Source organism: Equus asinus, chromosome 20, assembly GCF_041296235.1.
Source record: "Equus asinus isolate D_3611 breed Donkey chromosome 20, EquAss-T2T_v2, whole genome shotgun sequence".
Taxonomy (NCBI): Eukaryota; Metazoa; Chordata; class Mammalia; order Perissodactyla; family Equidae; genus Equus; species Equus asinus.
In genome coordinates this window covers 16,255,816-16,267,098 of record NC_091809.1, presented here as the reverse complement: position 1 = coordinate 16,267,098, position 11,283 = coordinate 16,255,816, and the positions used below count along the sequence as shown (strand labels likewise).

The following is an 11,283-nucleotide window of genomic DNA, read 5'->3' as shown; positions in this document are numbered from 1 at the left end:
CCAACTTTGCGCTCACTTGTTGCAGCAGCCATCAGAAACGCCTGCAGTTTGGGAGCAAGAACTCTGGAGGTGGGTTCCAGTCCCAGCTCTTACCATCTAGAGAATCTCAGGCAAGTGGTCGAAGCCCTCAGTTTCTTCAGCTGTAAAATGAGGATAGTGACAGCGCCCACAGCGTACAGAACAAACAAGTGAAGATACGAGAAATGGACGAGATGCTGTCGCTGAGCCTCATGGCGGTGTTCACTGTCATGAGTGTGTACTCACGTATTACACATCTTCATTTTGTAGAAGGAATACAAAGGTGTGTTTTAGAAAAGAAAAGCCCAGTTGCTGTGGATGAACTGGAACAGGACAGTCTACAGAAGAGAGGCCAGGGAGCACGGGGATGGAGAGAAGGATGGGCTGGGAGAGACAGTCCAGGGGGTGGTGACGGCTGGACACAGGGGGCGAGGGAGCGAGAGGCAGAGGGGACTCTGGCTTGGAGGCCTGGTGGGGCTGCCACCAAAATAAGGCAAGTGGGAGGAGGAGCAGGTGTGCGTAAAAATAAAAACATGGTTCCAGCATGTCCAGCGCTCACTGTGTGTGGGCGCCGTCTGCTGAGCATTCTGCTTGCCTGATGCCACCAGCTTGTCATCTCAACCCAGAGGGAGGTTCCATGGCTGTGAATTTCCAGTTTACAGATTAGGAACTGAGGCTGAGAGACAGCAGAGCTGGAATCAAAACCTCTGCCCCCAGTGTCCCCCAGGGTGGGGGTCCCCTGGTGCCCAGGCCTCTGGGGAGTGTGCATGAAGCAGGGGAAAGGAGCCATAGGACAGATAAATCAATTCACCCAGGTCAAGGTGACCAGAGAGTTAATGAGTAATGAGTGGGAGGAGAAAGGGGAGCCCAGGCTGTGTAGCGGGAGGAGAGTGAGCCTGGCTATGGGTCCTGACGGGAAATCCTCAGAAAACAGTGTTGCAAGGACCCCATCCTTGAAATGGGGGGCTTGGAGGGAGGGGGGCGGTTCCCGCTGTTCCCAGGCCTGGCAGCATCTCTGTGGGGAAAGGGGTGGGGGTGGGGTTGCAGCAAGTAGATTACCGGACCTAGGCAGGGGTGGGGTGGGGAGGGGGGTGCCTAGCCCCACCACCCAGAAATCTTCCCCACTTCCTTCCTCTTTTCATCTTCTGCACCCCAGCTTGGGTTTTCAGACAAAATACGGGGTGCCCGGTTAAATTATTTTTTTTCCTCATCCACTGTCATTTATTTAATTATTTATTTGTTTGTTTATTGCAGTGACCTTGGTTTATAACATTAAATAAATTTCAGGTGGACATCAATATATCTCCATTTCTGTGTACATTACGTCATGTTCACCACCCAAAGACTAATTATAATCCATGACCATACACATGTGCCTAATCACCCCTGTCACCCACCTCTCTCCCCGCTTCCCTCTGGTAACCACCAATCCAGCCTCTGTCTCTATATGTTTGTTCGTTTGTTGTTTTTATCTTCTACTTATGAGTGAGATCATACAGTATTTGACTTTCTCCCTCTGACTTATGTCGCTTAACATAATACCCTCAAGGTCCATCCATGTTGTCACAAATGGCTGGGTTGCATCCTTTTTTACAGGTGAGTAGTATTCCATTGTGTATACACACCACATCTTCTTTATCCATTCCTCCCTTGATGGCCACCTCACTTGCTTCCAAGTCTTGGCTATTGTGAATAATTCTGCGATGAACATAGGGGTGCGTGTGTCTTTACGCATTCGTGTTTTCGTGTTCTTTGGATAAATACCCAGCAGTGGGATACTGGATCGTAGGAGAGTTCTCTTCTTAACTTTTTGAGGAATCTCTCTGCTATTTTCCATAGTTGTTGCACCAGTTTGCAACCCGTTCTCCCACCAGTGGTGTATGAGAGCTCCCTTCTCCCCACCTTCTCTCCAACATGTGTTATTTCTTGTCTTTTTAATTACAGCCATTCTGGCAGGCCCATGTACTGTACATACTTTGTACTAAGTCTGTCCCAGTTATCCCACTTGCCAACGCAGGCAGCTCCCTCTGCACCCTCCATGCCCGCCAGCCTGCTGACTGCAAGTCCCATCCTTTAAGCTTCCTTCTCTCCCTCCCCTGCTGGCTCGTCTTGCCCAACATCCTCCTCCCAAACATCTGGGCGCAAATGCACATCCCCCAGGAGAAAGCCATGAAGGATTCCTCCTGCCGCCTCCTTCCCTCCCCAGGGGCCTTGCTCCCCCTTCACCTCCACCCCTCTAGTCAGTGACTGGAAGTCGGGGCCAAGACCCTTACCAACTTCCACCACCAGGGGCAGGAACCGTCCCTCTGAGTCCCGGGTCTTCGAAGCTTCTCTGCTCCTTTAATTGTCAAAAGAGCAGAAACCATCCTCAGTCCCAGTGTTCAGAAGGATCAACTGAGGCTCAGAGAAAGGAGGAACCCAGCCTGGCGGGGAGACAGAGGCAGCTGGAATTCCCTCTCAGGGTTGTCAAACCACACAGCCCAAATGCTTAAGGTTATAATGAGGCCAGGAGATGGGGTGGGTTTTGTGAGGGGCTATGGGAGAGGAAAACAGAGGAAAGTAGCAACCTGTACCCCCACCCCCACCCCTAATCCCGCCCCGATTTGGGAGAGTAAGCAGGTGTTTCTATCTGCCTCTGCCTCCTCTTTCAAAGAAAGGATGTCGCAATCAGAGCAGACAGACGCCAGGTTTGTTCTATTTCTCCGGGCCTCCCCGCGTCCAGGCATGAGGGCAAGGCCAGGAAAAGAGCCTGCCTTACAGGAAATCAGACCAGTTCCCCGTTAACCCCTTGATGGGGCTTTGGAAACCAGCCCTCCAGGAATCGGGGGTCCCCACCCCCACCCCATTCTGCTCCTATGCCCGGACTTCAAACACCCCCTACCCCAGGTGCACAACCTTGCTGGGAATCAGAGAGATGCAAATGAAAACAACACCGAGGCAATGATCCAAATCGTTGCAGTGGGGAAATTGGGAATTTCCTGTAGGGCGGGCAAGTATGTAAACCAATTTTGTGTTATGGAGGGGAATTCAGGGGTATCCAGCAAGGTTACTAATTTTATAAACTTTGGTCTGGGATTATCTCCTTTCATGGCAATAACAACTCTGTGAAGTCGGCGCTGTTATAACCCCATATTACGTGAGCACACTGAGGCCCAGGATGGTTATCAGTAGCTTGACACCTCTGATGAGTGTCAGAGCTGGAAACTGAGGCAGGCTCAAGATAACTCAGTGAAGAGTGCATGGTTTGTAACCACGGGAGTCTGTCTGTCCCTCAGCAGGAAGCTGGTTAATTTCACACACTGTAAGATGAGACAGTTGCCTGTAAGAACGCGGAAGCTCTTCGTGCACTGATATGAAATAATTTCTAAGGTATATTGTTTATGAAAAAGCTAATTGTTATCTATGGACAGCTAATCTTTGACAAAGGAGCCAAGAACATACAATGGATAAAAGAAAGTCTCTTCAACAAATGGTATTGGGAAAACTGGACAGCCACGTGCAAAAGAATGAAAGTAGACCCTTACCTTACACCAAACACAAAAATTAACTCAAAATGGATCAAAGACTTGGATGAAAGACCTGAAACCATGAAAGTTCTAGAAGAGAATATAGGCAGTACACTCTTTGACATTGGTCTTAGCAGTATTTTCGAAGACCATGTCTACTCAGGCAAGGGAAACAAAAGAAAAACTATACAAATGGGACTACATCAGACCAAAAAGCTTCTGCACAGCAAAGTAAACCATAAGCAAAACAAAAAGACAACCCACCAACTGGGAGAAAATGTTTGGAAATCATATATCTGACAAGCAGTTCATTTCCAAAATATATAAAGAACACATGCAACTCAACAACAAAAGAACAAACAACGAGATCAAAACATGGGCAGAGGATATGAACAGACATTTTCCCAAAGAAGACATACTGATGGTCAACAGGCACATGAAAAGATGTTCAGCATCACTAATTGTTAGGTAAATGCAAATCAAAACTACAATGAGATATAACCTTGTACCCGTCAGAATGGGTATAATCACCAAGACAAGAAATAACAAACGTTGGAGAGGATGTAGAGAAAACGGAACCCTCACACGCTGCTGGTGGGAATGCAAACTGGTGCAGCCACTATGGAAAACAGTATGCAGATTTCTCAAAAAATTAAGAATAGAAATATATGATCCAGCCATCCCGCTACTGGGTGTTTACCCAAAGGATACGAAATGGACAACTCAAAGAGACTTATGTACCCCTATGTTCGTTGCTGCATTATTCACAAAAACCAAGATGTGGAAGCAACTCAAGTGCCCATCAATTGATGAATGGATAAAGAAGATGTGGTGTATATTATATACAATGGAATACTACTCAGTCATGAAAAAGTCCCTTTGCCACAACATGGATGGACCAAGATGGTATTATGCTAAGAGAAATAAGCCAGACAAAGAAAGATAAACACGGTATGATTTCACTCAAATGCGGAAGATAAACACATGGATAAGGAGAACAGATTAGTGGTTACCAGAAGAGAAGTGGGTAGGGGGAGGACGAAAGGGGTAAATGGGCATATATCTATGATGACAGATAAAAACTAGACTATTAATGGTGAGCACAATGCAGTCTATACAGAAACTGATATATAATAATGCACACCTGAAATTTAGACAATGTTGTAAGCTAATATGACCTCAGTAAAATAATTTTTTACAAAAATCAAGGCATAACCCAGAGAGACCAGGAAGAGTAATATGTGGAGCATGCTGATGGTTGTTTTTAAAACTTGCTAACGCTTGTAAATTCGTAAGATACCTCTGCAAAGAAACTTGAGATTTGGGTACCTGGTCACATCTGAGACCTGCATGACAGGCAACAAAAATGGGAGGAAGGTTACCTTTTCCTGTAGATCTACTTCAACCTTTTGGATGTTGAACCATATGATTATATTGTCGATTCACACACAAAAAATGAAATACAATTTATAATACTAGTAACATCCTAAGTGAATGTTGATGTAAAAAACATACAGAAGCTAACCGTGGGGACTTTCCTCAATGATGACTTGTTTTAACCATCATAGCTACTGAGGCATCTTGAGAAGGGCAGGTAAAGGGAGCTCCAGGCTCCCATTGCCTTAGGAAACACGCTCACCTGGGTAGGGACTCCTACACATACTTCAAAGCCCAGCTGAAATGTCCCCTCCTCCAAGAAGCCTTCCCTGACCCTCCAAGAAGCAGAGTTCTTCGTCTCCCCTGGGGAAGACACTCCATGGGGCTAGGAATGTCTGTGCTGCACTCTGCCCCCTGTCCCCAGCCTAGCATGGAGGGAGATTCTAGGACCAACAGAGAGGCGGACCCGTGGGAAGAATTTGGTTAATATATGCATGATCAAAAGTGGACAGGAGGCCAGGCCCAGATACCTGAGGTGGGGGGCTCTCTGGCCCTCACTATTCCTCCAGCACAAAGGGGATGTGACAGGGGGAGGTCCCTGTCTAACAGCTGGCCTTGACCCTGAGGGAGTCCAGAGCGGGGGCAGTTGTGTTCATGCTGCAGGAGGACACGTCCTCAGGTTATTTACCCCAGGATGTGCCCGCCCCAGGGACTGGAAAATTTAAGGAACAGTATTGAGAAATCTGGGGCAGTCCCAGAGAAGAGGGGGTTATGGGGGTGGAGGGCTGGGCTGAGAGAGAGGAGGAGGCGGGCACCAGATAAGAGGAGGCTTCCAGAGGTCTCTGCTCACTCCTCCCCGTCCTCTCCCTCAGTCCCTCCGTCCCTCTGTCCCTCCACGGTCCCTGCACCATGGGCCCTGCCTCGGGTCCCAGCCTGCTGCTGCTTCTGCTGAGCAGCCTCCCCCTGGCCCTGGGGGACCCCCTGTGAGTAGTCCCGACCCCACCCCCATTAAGGCTGCTTCTGAGGTGGGAGTGGGCATTTGTGGGGAGCGGTCCCTTCAGAATTCAGGTGCATTGGGGTGTCTGTGGCTCAGGGGTCAGGATGTTTATAAGTTGGGGCTGCCTGTGAGGTTGAGAGCTTGTGGAATTCGGGTGCTGTGGGACGGGTGTTGGGTGTTATAGAACCGGGGGCCTGTAGGTCCAGAGCGCATGGGGTGCTCAGTGATACTCCCAATGGGGTGATTGGGAATCTCGGAGGCCTGGACCTCACAGGATTTGGGAGCGTCAGCGTTTGTAAGCTTAGGGACTTGCTGTTTGGGTTTATGTCCTCTGGGGAGTGGATGTGGTTGTGTTTACAAGCTTGGTCTGCTAGAGGCTTAGGTTTAGAGTGTTTCTGGATTTGGGGTTTAGAGGTTCGGAGCATGAGGGGTTGGGCATGTAGAGGGTTGGGTGTTTAGAGACTTGCGGGAGTTTGAAGGTTTAGGGGTTAGGGCTCCAGGACTGTGGGCTTAGGCAATTGTGGGTTTGGAAGTCCAGAGTCTTGGGGAGTTGCTGGTTAGGCTTTGAGGTTCAGGGGTCGATGGAATCTGCAACCCCTGGCTGTCGCATGTCCTTGGATCCCTCCAGGACCAGGGGCCAGGTAGAGCCCCGGGGACAGTGTTGACTCCGATGAGCTGGAGTGTCGGTTCCCTGGGACGACAGCTCCACCCCCATACCCCACTCTGGCAGGTTCTCCATGATCACCCCCAACATCCTGCGGCTGGAGAACCAGGAGATGGTGGTGCTGGAGGCCCACGAAGCACAAGGGGACGTTTCTGTCACGGTCACAGTCCAAGACTTCCCGGCCAAGAAGCAAGTGCTGTCCAGCGAGAAGACCATACTGACCAAAGCCAATGGCTACCTGGGGACGGTCACCATCAAGGTGGGAGCACACTGGAGCCTGGACCTACTGACACCCCCCTCTTCTCTGAGACCCTCCCCCTGCTAATGCATTCCCCTCTGAGACCCACCACTCCGAGCCCATCCCCATCTGAGCGCCTTCCCTTTCTGAGCCCTTTCTTCCTTCAGCGCCCTTCCCATCTCTAAGTCTCTCCTCTGAACCCCACCCTTTCCCATCCCGACCGTCTCTGAGCCCTCTTCCCCTTCTGAACTCCCGTCCTCTGACCCCCTGTCTGGTTCCCTCTCCCCATCGCCCTCTTGGATGCCTATCCCCTCTCCCAGCACCTCTCCACTCCCCATACCTGGGCAAACTCGGGAGACCAGAGGGATGGCAGGCTCTGTTGTGAGGAGGCGCAGGTGTGGACCCAGCCCAAGGCCCAGAGGCTGGGTCCGGGACCTGGGGCCCTGGAGCAGACCCCTAAGGATGCACTGGTCCTTGCCTAGATCCCGGCCAGCAAGGAGTTGAGATCAGCAAAGGGGCAGAGTTTCGTGACTGTCCATGCGGCCTTCGGGGGCACCACGGTGGAGAAGGTGGTGCTGGTCAGTGCTCAGAGCGGGTACCTCTTCATCCAGACCGACAAGACCATCTACACCCCAGGCTCCACGGGTAAGGGGCCGGAGGGTGGCTGGAGAGGGCGGGGGCAGGCGCGTGGGGAGAGGCAGGGCCTCACCATCTGTCCCTTCCTCTCTTGCCTCCTCCCAGTCCTGTATCGGATCTTCACCCTTGACAGCAAGCTGCTGCCCGTGGGCAGGACCGTTATCATCAGCATCGAGGTACCAACCGGCCAGGGCCCTAAACGCACCCGGGCAGAGACTCGGGAGAGACAAGACATGGAGACAGAGACAGAGACACTGGGTCAGGCACAGCGGCAGAGACCCAAAGGCAAAGAAACACATCGAGGCACAAACAGGGGGAGGATCAGAGATGAGGCAGGGACTGGAAGAAGGGAGGGGAAGAGGGAGGGAGGAGGTATGTCCTCCTCATAGGATCTTCATGAATATTTATTGAAATCATGCAAAGTTAACAGGGACCGGGTTCTGATGGCTGCGAGCTGACTTTTGGGGTTGGTGGGATCCCCGGAGAACAGAGAACACACACCCCATCTAAAGGCACTGATCTACCCAGCTCCAGTTAGATGTCACCTTGTGCCATCAAGAATGCATTATCCACAGTTATCCCAATTTCCAAGTGAAGCCAGAAAACCAGTTTTTTACATCATACCTCCTGCCGTTTCACCGTTGACAACAATGAAGTGATATGTGTATTAGGTCAAACCACGCAAAATTGCTATTCTTTTGGGTCGAAATGTCAAATGTAGGCACTTCTGTGTGGCTTAGCACACACTGAATGCTTAGCCAGGGGTCCAGCACAAAAGTAGGTAATAAATGCTAGTTATTACTCGAATTCAGAGAGTCACAGGTAATAATGAGCTTATATTAACTACGTTCCAAGTCAGCGAAGTAGGGGCTATATTTATCTTCTTTTACATTGAGCACAAAGAGGCGAAGTAACTTGCCCCAGGTCACACAGCTTGTAAGCGGCACAGTGGGGATTTGAACCCAGGCTGACCAATCCAGGTCCAGGTTCTTAACCATAGTGCCACACCCCTCCCTGTCTCCCCACAGACCCCCGATGGCATTCAAATCAAGCGGGACTCCCTGTCTTCTCACAACCAGTTTGGCATCTTGCCCTTGTCTTGGAACATCCCGGAGCTGGTCAAGTATGTCCTGCCCTCCAGGAGGGGGTTCAGGACGCCCCCAGCCCGGGCTTATTGGTGGGGGGCTGCCGGGCCTGGCCGGATCACTCACCTGCCTTCTCTGCAGCATGGGGCAGTGGAAGATCCGAGTCCATTATGAAGACTCTCCACAGCAGGTCTTCTCCACCGAGTTCGAGGTGAAGGAATATGGTAAGAGGACGAGAGACCCGGGCGGGGGTCCGTCATGCTGGGCCCAGAGCCGGCCCCCCACCACCACTGTCTGTCCCCCCCACAGTGCTCCCCAGTTTCGAGGTCCAAGTGGAGCCCACAGAGAAATTCTACTACATTGATGATCCGAATGGCCTGGAGGTCACCATCACGGCCAGGTGAGGGGCTAGGGGTGGGGCCAGGTGAGGGGACAGGTAAGAACCAGGTGAGAGCTGGGTGAGGACCAGATGAGAGGCCAGGTGAGGGCCAGGTGAGGGTGAGGTGAGAGACCGGGGGCTCTGGGTCAGTGGAGGTTTGGGGCAGAAACTCACCTTGTCAGGAGGGAAGAATCTGAGACTGTCCTCACCTTGCAGGTTCCTATATGGGAAGAACGTGGATGGAACAGCCTTCGTCATCTTTGGGGTCCAGGATGGTGACCGGAGGATTTCGCTGGCCCAGTCCCTCACCCGCGTTGTGGTACGTGACAGAGGCCTCCTCTGAACCCCTCCCTCCCGTCTGAACCCTTCTGCTCCCTGAGCCTTCATTTCCTCCCCCAGATCGAGGACGGCACTGGGGAGGCCGTGCTGAAAAGAGACGTTCTGCTGAATGGGGTACAGCCCTCACGAGCGGATGCCCTGGTGGGGAAGTCATTGTACGTGTCCGTGACCGTCATCCTGCACTCAGGTGAGGCCTGATCTGAGGGTGGAGGCCCAGCACCACCATGTGGTCCTGTCTGAGAGGGGAGGCCCATCTGAGCGAGGAGGGGACCCAGAATGAAGGTGGGGTCCAGTCTGATAGGGAAGGCCAAGTCTGAGGGGGGAGGCCCAAGATGAAGGCAGGGTCCAATCTGAGAGAGGAGGCCTGGACCTGAAGGGTGGCCAGGACCCCATCCTCATGGCTGGCCCCCTCAGGCAGCGACATGGTGGAGGCGGAGCGCAGCGGGATCCCCATCGTGACCTCCCCCTACCAGATCCACTTCACCAAGACGCCCAAGTTCTTCAAACCAGCCATGCCCTTCGACCTCATGGTGAGACCCAGGATGGGGCTGCACCCCCCACCCTGCTCCTGAACACTGGCCACACCTCTGGGTCTGCCTCAACCCCCTCCACCTGCCCCTGCACCCACAGGTGTTCGTGACGAACCCCGACGGCTCCCCAGCCCGCCGCATCCCCGTGGTCACCCAGGGCAGCAATGTGCAGTCGTTAACCCAGGATGACGGTGTGGCCAAGCTGAGCGTCAACACCCCCAATAGCCAGCAGCCCCTGACCATCACTGTGAGTCTGCGCCAGCCTCGGGACCCTACACCGGGGAGACGGGGACTTTATTGGTACAGCAGGGTCCTGACGTTTGTACAAAGGGATCCTGCCATGTGCACGGTGGGGGTCCTTTCATTTGCAGAAAGAAACATAGAGGTGTTTTCTTTGGCATAGAGGGGCTCCTGTCTGCACAGTGGGGTCCTGCCATCTGCCTGGATATCTTATAAGGACCCTTGTGACTACCTTTGACCCACCTCACTAATCCAATATGATCTCCCTGTGTCCAGATCTTCAGCTCAATCCCATTTGCAAAGTCCCACATTCCCAGGTCCCAGGATTAGGATGGGGACATCTTTGGGGGATCCACATGCATCCCTCTTTCCCTGCCCAGGTAAAAACAAGGAAGGAGGGTATCCCGGATGCCCGACAGGCCACCAAGACCATGCAGGCCCACCCCTACAACACCCTGGGTGGCTCCGGAAACTACCTGCACCTTTCCGTGCCTCGCATGGAGCTCAAGCCTGGGGAGACCCTCAATGTCAACTTCCACCTGCGCACGGACCCGGGCCAGGAGGCCAAGATTCGCTACTACACCTACCTGGTCTGTGGCTTCCCAGGATCCCCAGCCCCTCCTCCTCGCTTCTCCAGCACCCCCAGGAGCACTCCCCCATCCTGGATCCCCTCCATCCTCCCTCCCACCTTCCCCATCCTTATGCCAACCTGCCCCCCCAGATCATGAACAAGGGGAAGTTGTTGAAAGCGGGACGCCAGGTGCGAGAGCCCGGCCAGGCCCTGGTGGTGCTGCCCCTGACCATCACTACGGACTTCATTCCTTCCTTCCGCCTGGTGGCTTACTACACGCTCATCAACGCCAAAGGCCAGAGGGAGGTGGTGGCCGATTCCGTGTGGGTGGACGTCAAGGACTCGTGCGTGGGCACGGTGAGCTTCCCCGCATCCCCCTCTCTCTGCCCATCTTACGACTCTCCGCCTGGCCATCCTTTCTCTGTCTTGTGCCTCTGGCTCTGCCTCTCTCCAGCCTTCTGAATCCATTTCTCTCCAACGTTCGCAGAGTTTCTGCCTCTCTCTTCTGCTTTTCCATCTTGTTCTTTCTTCCTTTTCTGATTCAGTCTCAGTATCCCTCTTGCTCCCAGTTGTCTCTCTTTCCTTGCCTTTCTGCCTGATCCTGGTTCTGCGCATCTCCCTTCTTCTCTCTCTGTCTCCACCTTTCTGTCCTTCCAGCCCAGCCCAGGATCTCCCCTGTCCTCGGCTGACTGACACGGGGGCC

General features: G+C 52.7%; 1 protein-coding gene across 1 annotated transcript in view; it reads left to right on the top strand.

Moving 5' to 3' along the window:
• The first annotated feature begins 5,698 nt into the window (after positions 1 to 5,698).
• Positions 5,699 to 11,283, top strand: part of LOC106827903 (complement C3-like) — a 31,470-nt gene continuing 25,885 nt past the window's right edge. The window contains exons 1-13 of the mRNA XM_044753121.2: positions 5,699 to 5,884; positions 6,629 to 6,821; positions 7,283 to 7,445; positions 7,542 to 7,612; positions 8,465 to 8,559; positions 8,663 to 8,745; positions 8,831 to 8,921; positions 9,117 to 9,219; positions 9,300 to 9,426; positions 9,654 to 9,769; positions 9,870 to 10,016; positions 10,390 to 10,599; positions 10,731 to 10,937. Coding sequence (XP_044609056.2) covers positions 5,811 to 5,884; positions 6,629 to 6,821; positions 7,283 to 7,445; positions 7,542 to 7,612; positions 8,465 to 8,559; positions 8,663 to 8,745; positions 8,831 to 8,921; positions 9,117 to 9,219; positions 9,300 to 9,426; positions 9,654 to 9,769; positions 9,870 to 10,016; positions 10,390 to 10,599; positions 10,731 to 10,937 — 1,680 coding nt within the window. The 5' untranslated portion in view covers positions 5,699 to 5,810. The remainder of the gene's footprint in view (positions 5,885 to 6,628; positions 6,822 to 7,282; positions 7,446 to 7,541; positions 7,613 to 8,464; positions 8,560 to 8,662; positions 8,746 to 8,830; positions 8,922 to 9,116; positions 9,220 to 9,299; positions 9,427 to 9,653; positions 9,770 to 9,869; positions 10,017 to 10,389; positions 10,600 to 10,730; positions 10,938 to 11,283) is intronic.